Source organism: Jaculus jaculus, chromosome 16 (assembly GCF_020740685.1).
Source record: "Jaculus jaculus isolate mJacJac1 chromosome 16, mJacJac1.mat.Y.cur, whole genome shotgun sequence".
NCBI classification, from domain to species: domain Eukaryota; kingdom Metazoa; phylum Chordata; class Mammalia; order Rodentia; family Dipodidae; genus Jaculus; species Jaculus jaculus.
In genome coordinates, this window is record NC_059117.1 from 9,610,816 (window position 1) to 9,633,181 (window position 22,366).

At 46.9% G+C, this 22,366-nt stretch overlaps 1 protein-coding gene across 1 annotated transcript in view; it reads left to right on the forward strand.

Moving 5' to 3' along the window:
* Positions 1–22,366, forward strand: part of Grb10 (growth factor receptor bound protein 10) — a 117,786-nt gene that overhangs the window by 83,945 nt on the left and 11,475 nt on the right. The window contains exons 6-11 of the mRNA XM_045135540.1: positions 9,407–9,563; positions 16,083–16,198; positions 17,209–17,277; positions 19,215–19,352; positions 20,898–21,008; positions 21,856–21,954. Coding sequence (XP_044991475.1) covers positions 9,407–9,563; positions 16,083–16,198; positions 17,209–17,277; positions 19,215–19,352; positions 20,898–21,008; positions 21,856–21,954 — 690 coding nt within the window. The remainder of the gene's footprint in view (positions 1–9,406; positions 9,564–16,082; positions 16,199–17,208; positions 17,278–19,214; positions 19,353–20,897; positions 21,009–21,855; positions 21,955–22,366) is intronic.

The following is a 22,366-nucleotide window of genomic DNA, read 5'->3' on the forward strand; positions in this document are numbered from 1 at the left end:
CCTTTGATAGACTTTCTCAACTCAGAGCGTTGTAGTTGGATGGATGTGTTCACAGGCAGTGTTTCAGTCTAGCAGCTGCCATGGTTTAAATTGTTTCTTGTTTGTTCATTTTGTGTTGCTCAGACTATTCTTAGCAGAGACAGTTGTTCTAGAATTGTACTATTCATGGCAAATGAGCTGTTGTGTGTTCATAGGTACGTTTCATCCCACGTGCCACCCTGTCTCCATTCACTGTTTTAGTTAGTGGCTCTCCATGTGTATTTAGAGGTGCCTGCACTACTGACACTGGCCAGTTTCAGATAAGGAGTCCCAGTGTTCCTGTGTCTCTGCCCAGTAGTCCCTACCACAGCTCAGCTTTATGAGTCTTTGTATGTGGATCTCTAAGAACCACCTACTTACTGGTAACATGGGAATTTGGGGAGTCTTTCTTGGTTTTTGGTCAGGATTTTAGCTCAGGAGTTAAGGTGCCAGATGCTCAGTCACACAAAACTTCCACTGAGTCCCGGCCTCCAGGTTCTTGGCTTGAGAATTTGAAGAATGAAATCCACAAACCACAGAGGGTGAGGTCTAGAAAGATTTTATTATAGAGCTAAGAGAAGCGAAGAAGGCAGAGCTCTTGTGTAGCAGGAGGGGCTCCCAGAAATGAGACACTGTTAAGGAAAGCAAAGCAGAAAGCGCCCAAGTTGGGAGGATAACGGGGTCCTCTGCCTGGTGACTGTGACTGGGGTGTTTTATAGGAATAAGGCTTCGGCAGATGAGCGAGTGAGCCAGTCAGGCCAGGTAACATGCCAGACATCCAGGGACCTTGTACCCTAGTCACATCTCATTCCCAGCCGTTGTCTCACTTTCTAGATGTGGGTGTCACGGACAGTACTGTGCAGAGCACTTTCATAGAACTGATGTGCATTTTCACTGTGTCCTCAAAAGCACCACGAGCTGGGGTCAAGCATGAGGCTTGACCTCAAACACATGAGGCTACGGGGAGCATTTTACGGGCTCTCCATGGCTGGCCAGGTCCAGAGATGGATGGGTAGCTTCACAGCAGTCATTGCTGGATTGCAGGATTTATGCTTTTATGAGTATCTACACATGCACATCAAATTTGCTTTATAAATAGTGTCAAAATGCAATCTGTCTCTTGTAACGAAGTGGGAGGGCATGTGGTCTACTGGGGCTCAGTCTTTTGTTGCCATCTGGTTTTGGAGCATCTGGCTTCTTGAGCATACTGGGGAATCAAAGCCAGACTAGCAGATTTACATGCAAGCAACTTTAACCACTGGAGCCGTCTCCCCAGCCCCAAGGACTTGCTGCTTTGGTGGAAGTGCTAAGTCACTTCCTTACCTATGTGCCTGGCCTCAGCCTACAAAACACCACAGGAGTGGGTGGGGAGAAGGTACCAAAATGCCACTGATTCTACCTCAAGAATTTTCTTAAAGGGATTACTTAAAAGAAAGGGGACTGGGGGTGGATTATGTTAAAAATAAAAAGACAGTGTCAGGCGTGGTGGTGCATGCCTTTAATCCCAGCAATTGGGAGGCAGAGGTAGGTGGATCACCGTGAGCTCGAGGCTACTCTTACGCTACATAGTGAATTCCAGGTCAGCCTGAGCTGGAATGAAAGCTTACCTTGAAAAAAAACAGCAACAACAACAAAAAAAAAATTAAAAAGGCAAAAAGAGAATTCTCATCCAACCACATCACCAAGGCGTACTCTATAGGAGGTGCCCCTGAAAGGCTGCTGCCACTGGCAAGGGCGCGGCTCAGTCTGCTCGCTGGTTGCTGCCTGAGCTCAGGGAGGTGACAAGACGCTGTGCCTTCACCAGCACCTGTTCTCTGGAAGCTGTGCTGCCCCTCACAGAAATGTTGAAACCCCTGTGTTCTCAGACATCCTACCAAGTGCCTAGCTCACCAGGGTGCTGCATTGGAGAAGGCCTCCCCTATCCTTACTGTTCCCCCACACACACCTTGCCCCCATAACTATGATCAGCCACGTGATTGGTCACATCTCTTTCTGAAAAGCTGCCAGTACGTTCCTTGTTCGCTAGACACAAACCCCTAACTACAGAATCTCCTAATATTTAAGCCTGGAGTATTTAGCCTTTCTCCTCCAAATGTCCATAGCACATAAGTCCAAGGTGAGCTCTTTTCTGTCTGCCAAATGCTGATTTAGTCTCTGTATGCTGCAGAGATGTTGACACTGAACAGGATTCTGGGGTATCTAGAGGCATGTGACTCCCCCACAGCATGCATTCTCAGAAACAAAGGACAGACTGTGTGGGGTCCTTCCGTACACTACCCTGTGGAACCATCCTAGCTTACTGCTAAGAACAGTGCTATTCAAAGGGCTGATATGAGCAGCAAATAGCAGAGCCAGAGCTGAAATCACTACCCACTGGGGAACTCGACAATCTGCCCTATGTCAGGATTTTTGAACAGTGATGGTGCCTTTTGACAAGTGTGCCTGTGGGGTGGGTACAGGGGTAAAACGGTTACCAAGAGTGAGGAGCTGAGCTTCCTCAGATTATGTATGGGCTTGTCCAAGGGTCTAGTCATTACTCAACAAACTTAACTTTCAAGTAAGAGTATTTTTTCAGAAAATGTGACTGGGTGTATTGAGAAATGTTTATCTCGTACAGGTAAACTTTAACAAAGCCTGATGTCTAGCAGTTTATCTAGAAATAGAAAAATACACTAATTTATATATGAAAATATAATTACATTATAATAATGATGAAAAGCTGGCAACAGACAGACTGCAGTACTGGAAAATTCTTCATCTTCACTAACTTTCAGCACTAATGGTAAAAAAAAAAAAAAAAAAGCCCGGGGGGGGGTATTCATGAGTACAGTTTTGTCATGTTTCTATTTATAAGTATCTGCAAAAGAATACTGCAGTACCGAGCCTAGAAATTGTCAAGTGATTTTCAGATTTCGTCCGCTTTGTTCCTCCACTGTATTTTTCTAATTTACTATAGTAAACACATTTTGTAATAGATGCTAGCATATAGGTATGTCTATCCTAGCATATAGGTATGTCTCTACGTGAGTATGTATGTACTGTATATAGGCATATTATGCATTTGCCTGTGTATATGGGTATTGTGTCACTGCATGCATATATGCAACTGAAGTCATGTCATTGTATATATGTGACTTTGTAGTGTTGATGTTTATGGTGGGTTTCATTAGATATTCTCTGTAAACTCATGTGTTCTGAATGCTTGGTTCCCAGCTAGTGGCAATTTAGGAGGTAGAGCCTTGCTGGAGGAGGTGTGTTGCTGGGGATGGGCCTTAGGGATGTTATAGCAAGATCTGCCTTGACAGAGCACCTCTCACTCTTGCTGCTACGGTAAAGTACCATGTCTAGTCTGTGCTCTGGAACCATCCTTTGTAAGCCAAAATAAAACCCTTCTTGTCATCAGATGCTTTATTCCAGCAATGAGACAATATCAGTGTTTAAATAATCCTATTTTACTTAATAATGACCCTAAAGCTTAAGTAGTAATGTCATTCAAATATGACAAAACTGGAAAGCGCTTCCTTTAAAAGTTGAAGTAAAAGGCTTTGAGAGAGAGGCCTATTCTGTAACTTTTATCGCAGTATAGTTATGATTGTTTTATTTTGAGCTACTGTTGAATTTTTTCAGTATCTGTAAACTTGATCATAGGCATACACATACATATAGTGCATATACATACCTGTAGATAGTAGGTAGCATTCAGTACTGCCCTTCATTTCAAACAGTTCCCTATTTCCTACGCTTCCAAAACCAATACCAAGTGGGCTTCACCCTCAAATATGTAAATCCAAGGTGGGGGTAACCTTGAGGAGCAGGAACTCCTTCATTCTCCCTTTAGACACTGGCTTTCAAAATAATCAGCATTCTTATTAGCTTGAGCCATCCATGGGTTGTGGCCTCAGGGCATCTCTCCTGCAAGGCCTAATACCATTCTCTGTGCTTGAAACTTCAAACCTGCTTACATGTCTTTCTGTACCAGACTTTGTAGTTTTCACACCTTCTCCTATGTCCTTCTACCAAGCACACCAGTCCATTGCTTCTCAATTCAGCTTTGCTCACATTCTCCGGATACGGGCGGAGTGCAGCCAGCCTCTCCACCAGTAGTCCAGTTCCAAAAAATCTTTCCTCTCCCAGACCTCACAAGCCAAAGCCTTCACAGTCCACGCTCTGTCTGCATTTAAGATTTTCAGACTCTCACCAGAATATTCCATCAACCTCTGCTTACAGCACTGAAAGGCTTGTCCAGTCCAAAGTTCCAGATCTTTTCCATATTCCTCCCTCAAACCAGTTCCAAAAGATCAAAAACCACATGGTCAGTTTCATCACAGCAATGTTCCCACTTCTTAATACCATTTCTCTCTAGCAGTTCTCATGGCTGGGGAAAAACACCCTACTAGAAGCAGCTTAGGAGATGAAAGAGATTATTTAGGCTTGCAGTTTTGAGGGGAAATTTTATTCTGACAGAAAAAAACATAACAACTGGCTCTCATCTTCCAGCCCAGAGATACAGTATTAAGGATGAGCTGGCACTGGCAAGTGGGATGGACTGAGAAACCTCAAAGTCCACCCCCATTGACACATCGCCCCACAGCTCCATTAACTGGGGACCAAGTAAGGAGCTTAGTCATGAGCACTTGGGGCTGAAGGACATTTTACATTCAAGTCATGGCATTCACTGATAAGCAGAGCAGAATCTTCTCTCTAGACAAGCTTGTTAAGCTGGTACAGAGGCTTGCTTGCCTGCTGAGACCTTTACCCTGACCAAAGTCCTGTTCACACCCTGCTTGAGTTTTGAAAACTATTTTAGTTATTTTAATTGAGATTGATAACCATAGGGACTCCATCAGTTTCTGGAAAGCAGTTATTTTAAAGTAGCTGTAGTCATTGTAGTTGAACTCATTAGTGTGGTTTCTCCAGATGGTCAGGGGGCCATGCAGTTACACCACTATTTAGAGCACAGCTGACCAAAAGTTGGTAGAATTATTTTTTTTTTCCTGCTAAAATTAATTTAGCCTATTCTAGTCAGTTCTGTCCTAGATTGAAGTAAATTGAATGCACCCTAATCTAGTAGGCATCAAACACCCCTCCTGTGCCAGCCAGCTTATGGGTTTTAGAGACATTTAGGCTCAAACATTTCTGTGTAAATTCTTAGACTCAGGGCAGTAAGATTCATGGTGCTGAGAAGCCGGTTGGTGGAGGAGGAAGAGGGAGAAGTAGGAGGAGGAGAGAGAAGGGTGAGAAGAGAGGAAGAAGAAAGAAGAAAGGCTAGAGCTCATGAGCCCTGGGTTCGAATCCTGTTTCCGGGATTTGGGAAAGAAAACTGCTGCTTCCAGAAGCAGTTGTCCCGGGGCTGCGCGCAACGTTGACCTCAAGGCTTGCTTTCCTCTCCCTGCCTCGGCACGACTGCCCCGCACCCCCTTGTTGCTCCATGCTGCTGCTGCTTTGACCGCAGCCCAGCTTCTCAGAAGTGTTACCCACCGGCATTTACGGGAGGGTTCTGGGATGACAAAACCCCGCCCGTGTCCTACAAGAGCTTTTGATCGAAGAAGCGAAGCGGACATCGGTGGCGAGTGAAGGCGGTTTGGGGTCCAAGGCCTTCTGGTGCAGACGCCCCGGTCAGGGCGGCGGTGCGTGAGGGAGGGACCTCGGTGACGTTAGGTCAGCCCTGCACCCCAGGGACTAGGTCACCAGACCAGGGACATCTTACACTCCAGACAGCTCAGGGTGGGGTGGGGGAGGCAGCCGAGAGTGGCCTGTTTTCTATTTTTACAAAGTGATTATCGCTGAGCCTCTGGCAGGGTTTCGCCAGGCAGCCGAAGTCAGGAGGTCTCCTGAACTCAGTAACAAGATTCCCAGAGCCTCTACTTCCGCCAGCCACAGCAGGTCTGTCTGTCACAGGAGACTGTGCCGAGACTAGGAGCAGAAAAGCCCGGAAGCCCCACCTGCTCAGGACCAGGGAGGCAAAAAGCCAGGTATCCCAAAGTGAAGTTGAAGGCTGTGGGGCAGACTTCCTCAGCCCTGAGTGTTCTAAACACCTTCCGTAGGTTTGCAAATAATGGGGCTTTTGTTTTTCCCTATATGCTGCATGGATAGTAAATGGCAACATAAAGTTTGGCAACAATGAAACATTTATTACAACAGGATGTAGCCATGGGCCAGCTCAGCACAGCAGCCCCATTCCCCAAATATACAACTCTAAAAGTTCCATGCTGTTGACATAATTATGGCTGCCCTATTTCATATTACTATTTTATTTTTTAAAGCAATTAGTTATTTGGTTTCTTGATAGTGGAAGGAACTTGAGGGTTTAAGAATTGACTTTCCCAAGTAGAGCGTTCTGTTGCACCTCACCGTTCTGAGGTCTGCTCTCTCTGGACTGGAATACTGCAGACCTGCCTCCAGCATCTTCCTCACCCTGTCACTGGTTGCCTGCAGGAGCCTCGACCTGCTTGAAAGAATCTTCTGTGTCCACCCTGGGAAAGGAGAGCATTCAGTGGGCCAAGGGGACCGAGGCTGCTGCCAGGAGCCCTTTTCCCAGGGCCTTACACAGACCTGTGAAATATAGTGTACAAGTGTGAGCTCTCTAGCTAACAGCATGAATATATAGTACAGAGGGGATTTATTGAGCTGGCTTGCAGGATACAAGCTGGGCGGTCCAACAGTGGGGGTGTGCAGGCTGCAGAGTCTGAGAACCCCGTAGCTGTTCATTCCGTGAAGCCGGGCACTTCAGCAGTCCCAGTCTAATGACAAAGGCCTGGCGTATTCCTGGAGAGCCGCTGGTCCACAGTGGAGACTCAGGAGGCTGGGTTCTAGTGTCCACAAAGGGGGGCGACAACACAGCAGAAGCACTTTCAGCAAGGAGCAAGGGCGGCGGGCACGGCCTGGCCTCTGCCCCACCTGAGCCATAGGCGGACACTGGAAGGGTTGCCCACTCTGAAGGAAGGTCTTCCTCCCTCCTTCTTCCTGGTAGCGTCTTCACAGACCAGTTCAAGAACGGTGCCTCTTACTGCCTGGTCTTACCGGTGGGCGGTAGCAGGGGCTCATCCCTCAGGCGGTCTTCACCTGCTCGGTGCAGGAGCCCCAGCAGGGCCCACGCGCTGAGGGCCTCAGACTCCTCCATGTACAACTGTGCTTTAAAAGGTCCTGTGACAGGGCTCTAGTGTGGCACCCAGTGATGGCATTGTGCCTTCCATATTTGCTGCAGACACAGATGGTCCCGCCGTAGCCACCAGCATTTACCCATAACATTACTGCTGGGCTGTACAATGGCTTTTCTAGAGTTCTGTCTTGGAGGTTGATTGGTTTGTAGCTTGAGGAAGTGCTCAGAAAGAAAAAAAATATCAAAAATAGATGCCCATAACTGGACATGTGTACCTTTGTACCTGTCCTCTGCCATGGGCATCAGGTAGCAAACAGGGTGGCTCAATCTTCAGCCCATCATGCACTCCCCGGTCTTATCCTGACAACCTGACCTTCTGTGGCTAACTCAAAGGATTGAAGGTCAGCCTCTGGCAAAGCCCGTGTTAGTGTCTCATACCTAGACCAAAAGCAGGCCTCTGAGGGACTAGCCATGCAGTGACCGAGTAAGGAGAGAGCTTAAAGAAAAATGCAGTAGGACTGAAAAGAGAACGAGAAAGGTGGAACCATAGCTGATCTGGGCAGGAAATGTGGCAGATGGCCTCGGGGAGACATGGAAGACATACGGCACTACAACGTGCCCTCTCTGCACCAGGGAGTACACAGTAATCCCACGGAAGTTTAGGAGGAAGATGAGGACGGTGACAGGGGAGACGTGCTGGATGTTAGGAGCAGCACACGCACCAGGCATTGTGCAGATGCTCTTGTACTCGGCCTACATATTTCTTGTATGTTAAAGCATTTCAATCAGGAATGTTCTTGCCTGGAGACCATAGGCATATTTTCTTCGTTTAAATGAAGTGTTATTTTTGTGACGGTGTCAGTATTGTCAGCTGTGTGAGCGTCTCACTTGTTAGGTAGAAACGTGCTTTGCTGAGGGAGGCAGAAGAGTCCTAGGAGGGAAGGGCGTGCCTCACTGAAAGTGAGTAGATTTGGAAGCACGCCTGGCATTTCTGAGTCAGGGAATGGATGGAGTGGAGGTCTCTCATGGTCCTCCCCCCCTCAGCTTGTCCCCTGCAGCCTCCGTGAGCTCACAACCGGAATCATGCGACTGCCTCCCTCCCAGCCTCAGGGCCACCTCATGGATTGCATAGTTACCACTCCTGCTCCGGCCACAGGGCCCTCCCCATTGCTGGCACTGACTTCCCTCCATGGAACCACCCTTGAGAACACATGACTGTGAAAAGGAGCTAGAGAACTGGGCCGCGGGGCTGTTTGTCACTACAAGCTGACTTCCATGGCTCATGGCAGATTCCACACTAAAGTTGCCACTCATGGCAGCAGTTAGGCATAAAGATGAGTGACAGGCTTGGTCTGGACCCAGAGAATGCACATGCTCCAGCACCTGGGTTACCTGTTGGGGTTCACTGCCCAAGGGCCTGGGTGGCTGATCCCGCTGGGCGGCGTGGATATTGATGTCACCACTGTCCTCAGCCGAACCCAGGTCTTCCTGCAGGGAAGTGGAAGAGCCCATACATCAGCCCTGAAAGGACACGGTTGGGCTGCTGGAGTGGTTTGCTTCCCTACCTAAGAGACAGGTGAGGCTGCAGGCAGGCAGGCAAGGGCAGCTTGGTCAGGGCATGGTTGTCCAGGACTCACACTTACTTGACTTTATCTTTTTTTTTTTTTTTTTTTTTAATCAGGAGCCATTTAGCTTCTGTGAGTGTGAACAGGACCTGGAAAATAAAGCTTGCTTGCAATTTTTGGTGGTGGCAAATAATTTCATGTCTGTTTTCTTCTGTCCCCCCTCCCTCTTTTTAATTGGTTAAATGTTAGCATATCAACATTTACCCACCTCAACTTCCTCCAGCAGCCCCTCAGAGACAGTGAGGGCCATGAGAGCAGCCGGGACATGGAGAGAGAGGGGTCACCAAAACTCAGGCTAGCCAGGCATGGAACTGCAGGCCTTTCCTCTCAGCACCCAGGAGGCCACAGTAGGAGTATTCCTGTGAGTTCAGGGCCAGCCTGAGGCTACCTAGTGAATTCCAGGTCAGGCTGGACTAAAATGAGACCATACTGAAAGAAAGAGAGAGGGAGGAAGGGAAGGAAAGGCCCTCCACAGTTAGAAAGGGGAAAGGAAAGGAAGCCTCCAGGTCCCCCAGGCCTCCATGTGAGGCCTCAGTGAGCCAGAAAACCAATCTCTTGTGTGTTGAAATGCTAATGTTTTTACTTTTCTGTTTCATTTGGTCTGTTTTTCATTTTTGTAAATGTGAAGTTGTTTATCTGTACTTGTCCCCTCTTTATGTTGCAGGATGTTAAAGTCTTTAGTGAAGATGGGACAAGCAAAGTGGTGGAGATTCCAACAGACATGACTGCCAGGGACCTGTGCCAGCTGCTGGTTTACAAAAGTCATTGCGTGGATGACAACAGCTGGACCCTGGTGGAGCACCACCCCCACCTCGGATTAGGTAGGGGACGGATGGCCTGGCTGCTAATGGCCCTGGGGACCTCGGTGTGAATCAGATGAATGTAGCTCTGCTAAAGGCAAATTGGCAGGTAGTGGGTGTGTGCCCTTGACCCTGCCTTCACTTTCTGTGACATTTCACGTTTCTCCCTCACATGCTCTGAGAATTTCATTGTAGGTGGGTGAAGTGGTCACTTCCCGAGGGCTGAGTTACAGGGAGAAGGGTCCCTGTGATCTTTCTCCTTCCTGGCTGTCAGAGCCTTCTGGGGTTTCTGCCTACCTGTGTGTTGGAGCAGGAAGTGCCTTGAGGAGAACCAGCCACTCAGCACACTGGTTTGCAGCCGCCCATCTTCAGAGAAAGCTCGACGTGCTGGTAGGAGGAAGAGCCCTGAGCCACTGGGAGTCACAAGCACCTGAGTGTGGTGCCTGAATGGCACCTCTCTGAGCTCATTAGTGATGCCTGACCCTGTGTGTGCACACATACGCCTGAGTGTGGTGCCAGAATGGCATCCCTCTGAGCTCATTAGTGATGCCTGACCCTGTGTGTGCACACATATGTGTACGCGCGCATGTGTACTGTGCCTATGGAGCCAATGGCATACCTTATATCGTGGAATATTTGAAAATATGCACTGTTCCCAGAATTCACTGAGATATGTTGTTCTGTTTACTCAGGTGGTCTGTCTCAGGTAAGGAAGCTTCTCAGATGTGTGTAGTAGTATTGCATAGCATCTGCACCTTGCAAAGCATGTGTAGGTATTGAAGACCAGAATGTTCACTCAAATTATAAATCCCCCTTGTGTTCCATCTCTCAAAATATTTATTTAACTGGGCAGCATTCTGCCAACAGATAATCTGTAATTTAAGTGTAAATAATGCTATATAAATTTGAGTTACTACTTTCAGTCACTGTTTTCTAGTTCTCCCTGGACTTTCAAATACTTGACCTGGGATGCTTCGGAAGTAAGCTGCTCTTGCTAAATATATTAGTGTTTTTCTTGTTGCTGTGACAGAATATCCAACAAAACCGTTTGAAGGCAGGAAGGATCGTGTCGGCTTACAGTTGGACAGTGCAGTCCATCCAGCCAGGGAGGGTGTGGCAGAGAGGATGGGAGGCAGCTGATCACGTTCAGGAAGCAGAGAGAGATGGTTCTGGCTCTCAGTTTGCTGCTTCCTTTTGTTCATTCTGCAACCACAGCCCACAGAAGGCTGCCACCCCCAATCTGGGGGGGGGGGGTCTTCCCTCCTCTCTGGAAACACCCTTACAGACATGCCCAGAGGTGTGTTTCCTGGGTGGTTCTAAGTTCATTGAAGTCAACACTGAAGATGAACCATCACAGAGATTTTTTTTTCCCATTGATGACTGACCTGGCAGCCAGAATGCTTGTGTGACATCAGAGCTTTTCTATCTTTACTGACCACCTTCTGCCAGATCTTTCCACCTGCTCCACAGGGAGTGGCACGCAAGGGAGGTCACACTTGTTACCATGGAAATGAACTGACTCCTGCCAAGCTCGTAAGTGGATCCTACAGTGGTCTAATAAGGCAATCAGCGGTATCTTTTGACACACAAATCACTCAGAAATTAAGTAATAGTCAGAAACTAGAAGAGGAAAAGAAAGAGAGAACACAAGAATGAGTCTGCCTAATTGGACCAGAGTAGAGTAAACAGTGTTTAAAGTCAGCCAAATGCTGCAGTTCTCATGTAAAAAGCACTGAGAAAGGTACTCCTGAAGTCACCTATTATGTGAATATAACCTATGCACACAGAGCGCTGATAAAATGAGTATAGAGCGCCATGAAGTGCTTAACAAACAGGAGACAGTCTAGAAATTGTGACTCAAGTATTTACTGTAGCCTCCGATTTCCACATACTAGATAATAGACGTTGGAACTTTGGAAATTACCAAATAAGGAACTTTTTGTTTTGAAGAAGTAGGAAAAAAAATCAATATCCAGGTACATAGAGTATTCTTACGATGTGATATTTCTGTGATCCTTTCTTTGTTCTTATTCATAAATAGGTTTCATATAGTTTGATGGGACAATATTTTAAAATCACATAAAAATGGAAAAAAGTAAGGGAGCAAATGATAAGATTTTTAAAGAGACAGGACATTTGGACTAAAATTTGTATTTCATTTGGCAAATAATAATAATAATAATGAGCTACACAGGGTGAAAATGTGGAGATAAAGTCCCTTCCAGTGTTGTCTTTGGTTGTCTTTCTCCAGGCCAGTTCTTTTCTTGTTAGGGACAAGTGAACACATTTTACAGTTTGTCAGGATTTGGGGAGGACTATGTAGGGTTTTAAGAATCACCAGTTCATACCATCGAGTAAGGGAAGCACCCCTGGAACACATTCCACCTCTGCGTTCCCAGCCCCTCACTTCTCTACATGGGAATTCTGAGTACACAGCCCAAGCCCATCATTTAAATTTAAAAAAAAAATTAGTTGTTATCTAGGGGGGGTGGAAATTACTTATGCTATTACCAAGCAGCAGTCTATCTTGAAGGTCCCAGTGCTGAGAAGATTTCAGGGCTGTGGGGCCCCTTTCACAGGGCCCTGTAGCCCTCTTAACATTGGTCCATCGTGTCTTGGAATGATGGGTCATAGCCTTGTGAGGAAATTCTTCATAGTGGATGCTGCTCTCTGGTATGCTGCTCGGTCCTTTGGGCATTCAGTCAGACAGATCTCACCTGTGCTCACTGCCAGCCATTGCTATCTCCATAGTAAACAAGTCTTTGGCAGTTCAGTGTTGCCTCTTCTCTAGGGATGGCAGCACAGACAAGAGACAGTGCATTCAAGTCTGTCTGTTAGATTCTAAAGGATAGTATGACCCCAATCTCTTGAGAACTGAGGGCATAAGGATCTCATTCTTAACATTACTTTTACTCTCTATGTGGCCTCAGATGGAGGCCTTCAAAACACTAATTACTGTGTTGATCTTAGTAGCTAAAATATTAGACCATTCAGAGCATCCTATCTTTTATATACACAGAAAGGTATAATGACTTTGGAAAATGTGGGGAACAGTCCCCAAGATAGCTGAAGAGCAGAGCCTTGATGGGAACACTGGTCATCCAGTGGACTGATGGAGACACAGGAATAGTGGTTCCCCTGCTTTACTCTACAGATCACACCTCTGGTCGGTAGGATTTGTCCCTTCCCTGTCTTCCTTACCAGTGGGTAAACAGAGGCAGATAGATACCTATGAGCCAGGAGGCCATGGCCCTTCCCATTGTCACCTCCGAAAGGCACGTGTCACTTGAAGTACTTTGGAAAGTTAGTGAGAAACCTTGTCCTTGGTCAGCAAAGCTCCTAGCAGCTGGTGAGCTTAGGTGAGTCCAATCTGTGCTTTGCATTCTGAGTTGAGTCCAGAATCAGCCTTGCTCCAGTCTGCCTGTCCCTTTAAATATTCTCTTTCTAATTAGCTCACATTTCCTATGAGTCTTACCTACTAGGGACCCTGAGGCTTCACTGTGCAGGAATAGAATTCTCAACTGTGGAATGGGGCCGGCATGAAGCCGTTCCATCTACCCAGGCAGGACAGCACCCCAACCTGCAGACAGAGTGCTGTGACCCAGCCTGTGGAGAGAGCAAGTCCAAAGCTTACTCTTTAAAGGAATTTTGCAAAATACAAATTTAAATGAGCAGAAAAACATTGTGGCACCTCCTGAACTTGAAAATGGACTTGCAGATAAATTCCATCCCTGGCTGTCTAGGGCCACCTACACTGGTGCGGGATTCTCACATCCAGGCCCTGGGTCATCCTGTGTATCAGGCAAAACGTGAAGAGCAGGTGCTCTAAGATGAGAAACTTGGCAGAGGACACAGGAAGGGGAAGACGGTCCCCTAAGCCCTGTGAGTTGCAGGGACTTGAGGAACTCCATGGGCCTGTGCATTCGGCTACAGTGACTTAAGAGGAGCAGTGGCTTGCTGAGGCTGTTTAAGACTTTTGTGTTTGTTATAGTCATGTGAGCTGTCACAGTACATAGAGACCCACATCTCCTATGTCTTGAATGCTAATACCAGGCACTGGAAGAGAAATCCGGCCCTTTTTGATCCCCTGTGCCCAGATGAGGAGCCCGTGTGCTGCCCTCAACCCCATTGCCCATGAACTTGAAAATGCTGTGCTTGGCCTCTTCACAGCGTCTGGGCTCAAGTCTTACTTCGGAGTTATCTGATGTTCAAGTGTCTTACAGAGCAGACTAGTGATATCAGTACTGGACTTCGTTTCAGAAATTTTAAAAGTTTGACTGTCCTTTAAAGTGTCCCCACTCTTCCACATGAACACAAGTGGTTTGGGACTGTCATGAAATGAAGGAGCTGTCCAGTTTTACTTAGGACCATAGAACTTCAGGGCATTTGTAGGCAGCCACGTGAGGCAACAGATTTGCCAGGGGCACTTGGTGGCTGCCCAAGACTATCAGCTCGGAACCCCTGAGGAAGGGCTCACCTAGCCTGTTACCTGAGGAAGAAAACAGGAATGGATACCAAGGCTGGCTAGCTTGAAAAGCCATAGCTGGAGAGCTTAGGCTCCTGTGGGATCAAGAGGGAAAGAAGCCTGCTCCTTGGGGGTGATTAGGTTGACTTGGCAGTCATTTGAGACCATAGCAACTCCCATCTTTCCTCAGCTCCATACCCTCACCCCATCCATGTGTGCTTTCCCTTCAGCCTGTGTCTTCCAGGCCAGTGTAGGGAGTGAAGGGGCTGTCCTGCCGGGTTGGAGCTAGTAGGCCCTTAGGAGGCTCTCCATGGACTCTGGTTCTTTGGAAACAAAAATAGCTTTTGCTTCAGAACTGTCCATCTTATCCTTACTCAGGGAGCTGCTACTTTCTTTCTTATTACTTAAACTGATTAAAAAAATTATTCTGTAAGCCAGTGACCAGTAAGTTGTTGTTTTATTACTACGTTTGTTTTGTTTTCTGTTGTTACAGAATATGACACTTTTCTCTGGGTAACACTCCTAATGGAACCCTTTGCCTTCTTTTCTCCCTAAAAGGCCTGAGTTTTTGTTTTGTTTGGTTTGGGGGTTTTTTGTTTGTTTGTTTGTTTTAAGCAAGCAGCACAGTTTTAGTCAATGCTTAGGTTATATTTAGTTGTTGTACTCTGTCCTATAGAAACATAAGGACTGTGTTTGGAGTCAAGTGTTACAAGCAGAATTCTCTCCCAGACAGGGGTAGTGGGAACTCTTCCAGGTTTGCTGGTGGTGTCAGATGTGGCTGTTCACTCAAGGTCTGTGAGCTTCCTAGAAGCCAAGGGACAAGTTCCCTTTCTTTTCACAAATTCTGATTTTAAATGTGTTTGTACCAAAACATCTTCTTGTAACACCAAAATGCAGGCCAAGGATGACTCAGCCCAGAAATTGCCTCTGGTAACAGTTGTGACCCATTGTGAAGGAGGAGTGACTATGGCTTCATTGTCCTCTGTGGACACAAATTCTTTTTCCAAATTCTGAGATCACTTTAACTTGGAAATGATTATTCCCTAAGCTTTGTCCCTTTCCTCCCAGGTGAGACTTTTCTAGAGACTCAGTTCTGGCAGCATGAAAGGAGGTAGGAGCTTGGAAGGACAGAATTGCCCTGTGTCCACTCCATCGCGCCTTAATCTGTGTGTGCCATGTTGGCATCAGAACCACGCTAAGCCTGCGGTGGATTTGTTCACACTGTTTATCCATTGTCTGCCGTGGTTAGTCCTGTGTTGCCAGGCCCCTCAGCAGAGCTTTTCAGGAGCTCCACAGGAGGGGCTGTGACTTCTGTCAGATAGCAGAAAAGCGTAGCTTTTCCAACATATTGTTCCAATTAGTGGGAAGCAAGCTAAGTTTTTCATGCTCCACATGGAAACAGAGGTTCAAACCATGAGGGGAATAAACCAGACTTTCCAGACTACTTCAATAAGACATTCTGAGGTGTGTATATGTGTGTGCACGTACATCATACACAATGAATGTTCTGTGTGTAGTATGTTTTCTTTGACATCACTTATTATCCAATTGGTGCAAGTATTTCATGGCTTCAAGTGGAAGATAAGTGTGTTGGTACTTTCTGTGGCTGTCAGCATTGTGTCCCGGCTGCTCTGTGATATCCCCCGAGGCAGGCGCAGGAAACCCTGGCCTGGCCTCCTCCGTGTCTCCTCTCCACAAGCCTCTTTGTTCAGGGCCTGCCCTCCTTTCCTTTGTCTTTGAATTTTTTCCCTGTCGTGATAGTTGGATAGCTACACGAGCTAAAGTTTTATTATACAAGGACAAAATCATTTGACCCTCTCAATGTTGTTGATGTTTCGTATAAAAGAAATATGTATGTGTCAGTATTAAAACCTGAATTGTGCATCCATTTTACTGTATTTTAAGAGCTATTTTAGGTTTTAGAGAATATATGAAAGAGTAATTTAAATTTAGTTTTAGTTCTTGACCTCATCTTCATTCCCAGTGTTGAAAGAACAGGAAGTCAGGTCTGTAACTTGTAAAACTGCCTTGATATTTCTGCTGCCTTGTCTCACATGTGGCGCTTCCCCCTGCAGAGAGGTGCTTGGAAGACCATGAGCTGGTGGTCCAAGTGGAGGGCACCATGGCAAGTGAAAGTAAATTTTTATTCAGGAAGAATTATGCAAAGTATGAGTTTTTTAAGAATCCTATGGTGAGTCTTATCTTTTCGGGGTTGGGGTTTGGGATTCTTGAAATCTTCAAGTTTGTCCTTGGGTTAAACAATATCTGATTATCAAATGACTAGGTGAGGTTTATAGAGAAGCATGTGGGGTTGAGACCCTGAGTTGCCTTGAACAAGAGAGTCCTTGCTCACAACTAGTCTGCATCACTATGACTGATGAAGGTGATCTTCTTCCTCATGTAGGGACAGGGAAAAGCAAGAGAGGAGCATCTCAGCATTTTCAGTTAATTCGAAAATTCAGTTAAGTTGGAACAAATTGATCATGAACTCTACAGAAGAAACATATTACTTTTTGTAAATAGCAGATATTATCTTGAAGAATGAGCAGATAAATCAATATGATTGTCATACTGACGTCAGCTCATTGATTTTTCTATCCTCTCCTATTTTGGGGAGAAGTGTCTGTCCTGTGGCCAAGCAGAAGAGGGAGCCCCATGACTTCAGTAGCATTTGTTTTTGTCCTGAGTCACATGCTGAGTGACGTCAGCTCAGGGAGGAGACCAGCATCCGTTGCTGGCTCTGATATTTTCGCTGCTTTTTTCTTGAAAAGAAAGCAATGTGATTACTCTTTCTGTGTAATGTAACATGCAGCTGCGTTCACCTTATTGTTCAGTGTTTCCTTCTTGGTTCTGGTTTCCTTGCAGCACTGGGGATGCGCATGCCCGACTCGTCTTTTACCATAGTTTGGCATCCCTAGCCCAAGGAGGACATCGTCTCATGCCACACACTGTGTCACTGAATCATTACCTTCGCCATAGTGTGCATCATAAATTCTTTATTAAGCATAGTAGAATCTAGATCTGCCCAGTAAGATAACTGAATATAGGGTTTTAAAGAAGGTTTTGATAAGAGGATAAAAAGGACTTCCATTTAAAATACACATGTTCCTGATCATGGTCATTCCTGTGGGGAATTTTTATTATTGGCAAACCTAGAAATATGATTTTCCTAGTCTTTACCTTTTTTCTGTGTTTCCTTAGAACTTCTTCCCAGAGCAGATGGTGACTTGGTGCCAACAGTCCAATGGTGGTCAGACTCAGCTTTTGCAGGTACTGCAAAAATAGAATCTCTGCTGAACTAGTTTATAGAGAAAAGTCCTCTTGGAACTATGGCGGTGGCCCATTAGTGTGCTTTCAATCACATGATAACCTTGGCCGCTAGCAGGGTTTAGAGTAACTGGAAACAAATGTACTCATAAGAGATGGGTATGTAGCCAGGCTCTTTGAAAGCAAACTAAGCAGTCACACACAGGACCAACTTGCTCTCACTTAGAAGCGGTTGTAGCATTGGCACCTCAGTGCGAGCAGGAGGACAAGATGGAAAAGCCAAACTACTGGATTTTTTTCATAGTAAAAAGTGACTGAGTTATCACAAAGTCCCTTGAACAGTAGCTAAAGCCGTGCGTGGTGGCGCACGCCTTAAATCCCAGTACTCAGGAGGCAGAGACGGGAGGATCACTGTGAGTTTGAGGCCAGCCTGGAACTACAGAGTGAGTTCCAGGGTATCCTACCCCAAAAACAAACAAAAAAAGTAACTTACTCTGTGTTAAGGAAACCTGCTTTAATCATCCTCTGCTTGCTAAAATGCGTCCCAGGAAAACCTAGCCCTTCCCTTTCCTTCCGAGGGACAGAGCTGCCAAGGGCGCTTGTGCGGTGTGCAGCCACCTTCTTCTTGAGGGCTGGGAAGGGAAGCGAGTGTGGCAGCTGCGCACACGCGCCCGGCTGCATGCAGGGTCCGAGTGAGGAAGCCCATCTCCACAGCAGCCTGCAGCAGCTCATTTTTGCTCCTGGGCCCTTCTTTCCTGCTTTGTTGAGCACAAATTTCTTCCTACCATCCAAAAGAAAAGAGCATCCGTGTTCAGTTCTATCAACCCCTTAGAAGTCCCGCCCTCCACACACATGCCCACAGAGCCAGCTGCCGTGCCCATGTGTTCTGACAAGAAATGTCCACCCTCAGTTTCCCTCCACACACAGGCAAACAATAGGATGCAAATTGCTCTTCCAGTGTCTTGACTTGGAGGAAATTGGTGTTCTCTGTAAGGATGTACCATGGTCTATTATGATAAGGGAATGGGAGCCCACTGCCCAGGACTCTTTCTGCCTTGGCATTCCCACCTGTGAGGGGGAGCTGGGGTGTTCCTCAGCCAGTTCCCCACTAATGTCACCTCTGCACTTTGTTGTGACCTGGCTCTTGGCTTCTTCCCATAAAAAAAAATGTGAGCTGTCATTTGTTTGTTCTTAACCTTTGCTTGTAAGGCTACCTGTACAAGAAGTTAGCTGGTATGGTGAGTGGGCGGTCACCATGGTGTCCCAGCACTTCCCATACAGAGACAGCTTTGCTGCGCTTCTGCATTGAGGGGGCACGTAAGTGGGCAGCTCGGTGCTCGCTCTGCCCTCTGTGCCCATAGGCAGTCGTCTTAGCTCTACTTCCTTAGCTCTGATGACCAGACATTTCTTGGAAATTTTGAAGAGGGAGCAAAATCCATAAATACTCTGTCTTATAAGGAGTCGTGTGGCATCGTGAGTTCCCACTGTGGGGATCTGTGCTGTGCCTGCTTCAGTACTAGTTTTGTTCTGTGTAGCAACAGTCTGATCGTGATTGTAAGACTTTTTTTTTAAATTATTTATTTATTTATTTGAGAGTGACAGACACAGAGAGAAAGACAGATAGAGGGAGAGAGAGGGAGTGGGCGCGCCAGGGCTTCCAGCCTCTGCAAACGAACTCCAGATGCGTGCGCCCCCTTGTGCATCTGGCTAACGTGGGACCTGGGGAACTGAGCCTCGATCCGGGGTCCTTAGGCTTCACAGGCAAGCGCTTAACCGCTAAGCCATCTCTCCAGCTCAGTGATTGTAAAACTTTTGAAAGGATAAAGCTCTGACCACCAAAAAGTGTTTTGAAAATTCAGAAAATGTCAGCTATGTGGAATAATGTAAATGCTTTATTTTATGAGTCCTGTCTGATTGTTAACTTTTTTTCTTTTCCATAGAATTTTCTGAACTCCAGTAGCTGTCCTGAAATCCAAGGATTTTTGCATGTGAAGGAGATGGGAAGAAAGTCATGGAAGAAGCTGTATGTGTGCTTACGTAGATCTGGCCTTTATTGCTCCACAAAGGGAACCTCCAAAGTGAGTAGTCAACCCTCCTCCAGGCCAGCGCTGATCCCGCTGGTGCCTGAGCTGAGCTTCCTCCAGGTTCATGCTGATTGACTGATGAGCTGTTCATTTAATAGCTGAACTCGGTATTAGCAGTGTACCCTGGCTTGTAAACTATGTGGTGACGTAGACGTAGGTACCACTAAGTCACATCATTCCTGTATCCATGGCCTGCCCAGCCCATGACCCCTCCTGTGTGCTGGGCACAGACCTTGTGGATGCCTTCATCACTGCAGGAATTTGGGGTTCGCTGTGACCATAGGTTGCTGCTGCTCTGCGTTCATGAGCAAAGGCATGCTCTTGGCCATGCTTGAGCAAGTTTTAAAGATCACGCCACGTGCATAAAGCCAGGTGGTCCCATTATCCCACACAGCTGACGCTTCCGGCTGGCGTTCTCCTGGGAGTTTCTCGATGTGGCATGCACGTGTGTGTGCCCGCTCCACGTAGAGAGTGGAAGGGAAGCACAAGCACTGCAGGGCTGACCCGTGGGTCTTTTCTGGGGCTCCTGGCACACTGGAGCCCGCTCTTCTTGTGGCCGTGCCACAGTTGTGTCCAGCCAGCTCTAGCCAACTATTTCTTTAAAGAGCTATAATCTCTTCTGCTCCTGCTAGGAAAGAAAAGAAGGAGCTGGTGGGTCCTAGGGGAGGATTCTAAGCACCAGGCTGACCTATGCATCTCTGGGGCATCAGTAGTTAGCTGCCATACTGATGACCTAAAAAGAACGGGCACCATCTTCAGAGAGGGTCATAACCTGCTAAAAGCAGAAAAACCTAACTTCAGACACCCTGCAGCACGTGGCTTCTTTACTCCTGCTGTCTGTGGCTTGTTCCTACCCCGTATACTGCGGCCACGAAGAGCTGGTGAGCTTGAGCAGGGAAGGCACTTGGTGGGAGCGCTCAGGATAAGGGTGGAACAACAGGTCAGGGGACAGACAAGGCACAGTTGAAGTGCCACCATGCAGCACCCAAGAGGTGCACCAGCCCTGCCTGCGGAATGCGACCTGAGCATTGACTGCGGGCTACAGACTTTCTCCTACTTGTCCCTTGATGTCTGTCATGGGTGTTTGTCTCACTTGGCTGAAATACAAATGTATTCCAGCAGGCTTGTGTCAGAAAAGTTGAGAGGTGGGTTTGGAGGTAGGGCTAAATGAAGCTGATCTTAATTTAGCATGTCTTTACTTCCTCAATTCTTTGTTTCTTTCATTATTTATTTGATTCTACATGTATACGTACATATATGGACTCACCAGGGTATGATGCCATTGCAAATGCCAGATATGTCCACCACTTTGTGTCTGGCTTTAGTGGGTGCAGGGGAATTGAAAGCAGGCTGGCAGGCTTTGCAAGCAAGTACCTCTGACTGCTTAGCCGTCTCCTCAGCACTTCATTCACACCGTGGTCACGGCCTCCAGCGTGTCAGTGAGGAGAAGGCTGTGGTCATGCACACACTGCCCTTTGCCATGCTCTTTGCTGTGCTGGACAACGTGATCCTGCACGTCACTTGGATTCTGTTTTGCAGGAACCCAGACACCTGCAGCTTCTGGCTGACCTGGAGGAGAGTAACATCTTCTCCCTGATTTCTGGGAAGAAGCAGTACGGTGCACCCACAGACCATGGGCTCTGCATCAAGGTACCCCCCCCCCACGGAGACTTCCCATGGGTGGGAATTGGGAGCTACATCCTTGCTTTCCACTCCTGCCAGTACTTGGTTCTCAATCTGTAATTTTTAACAGAAACACACCTTCATGCTGGCCTTATTTTCATCAGCATAATGCTCTAACCACTTGTGCTAGCCAGCCAGGCGACCCTTACTTGTTTCTGCAAAGACATTAATGTGTACTCATGTCTCACCAGTCCTTGAGCAGCCCAGATGCCTGGGAAATCAGGCATGTGATAGAGAATACCAGGTAGCGGGTTTGGTGACTTCAAACTAAGAGAACAGAGGAAATTGCTCAGGAGAAAACTCCCCTGTCCTGACACCGGGTCTGTCACCTGCAGCTACTGAATGAGGTGGTACCTTCTTTGTAGGCCTCGAGTCACGAGTATACGTGGGATTGACCACATCACTATTATTTAGATATTCCAGTACCCCTGAGACCCTCAGGAGCTCCTTCCTGTCAGCTAACCTGAATGAGCCCTCTCCCCATCACCTCCTTGAGCTCTCTTGGTAGCTTTGAAAATCTCTCTGTAACTCAGGAGGCAGTTGTCCTTGTGGCTTCCCACATCCTCCCCATGCCACTGGACTTCATCCTCCTTCCCAGTTACACTTACCATGTTCACCACCTTGTGATGGTTTATTTTGCTGTGTCTCCACCGGCATTCCCAGTTAAGGAAGAGCAATTTCAAGGAACAAGTTCCCACTGGAGTGTCATGTGGCTGATTATCTTCAGTTCAAGTGCAGTGCGACCCTCCTGTAGACATTCTCATGCTTCCTCCCCACTGTGGCACTGATCAGATTGTTGTTTCACCTCTTCTAGCCAAACAAAGTTAAGACTGAAACTAAAGAGCTGAGACTGCTTTGCGCAGAAGATGAGCAAATCCGCGCATGCTGGATGACAGCTTTCAGGCTCCTCAAGGTATGTGGATGTGGCTCATGGGCTGTAGTGGCCACATATCCTCAAGAACAGGCACCTATCGATGTAGGTCTGTCCTGGCACAAAAATGCCTGGGTTGTTTCCACTCTTCAACCCCAGAATTTTATTCATTAAGTGTAGTTACACATTCTCCTAAGCCCAGCCTTAACAGAGGACTTCATTGAAGAATGGAGCCGGGTTCTCTCTTAACATGTAATGAGCATTGCTTCCTTGTTGGCAGAAAGGGGTTCTTGCATTATAGGACACTGAGCAGTGTTCCTGGTCTGTGCATACAAGATCACCCCAACCAGTGCAGACAACCAAGACAATCCATTGCTATATGGCCCTTGGGCACTAGGGGTAAGGAATTTACTCTAGCAATACATTTCTCTTGTTTCTAAGCCAGGTTTAAGGT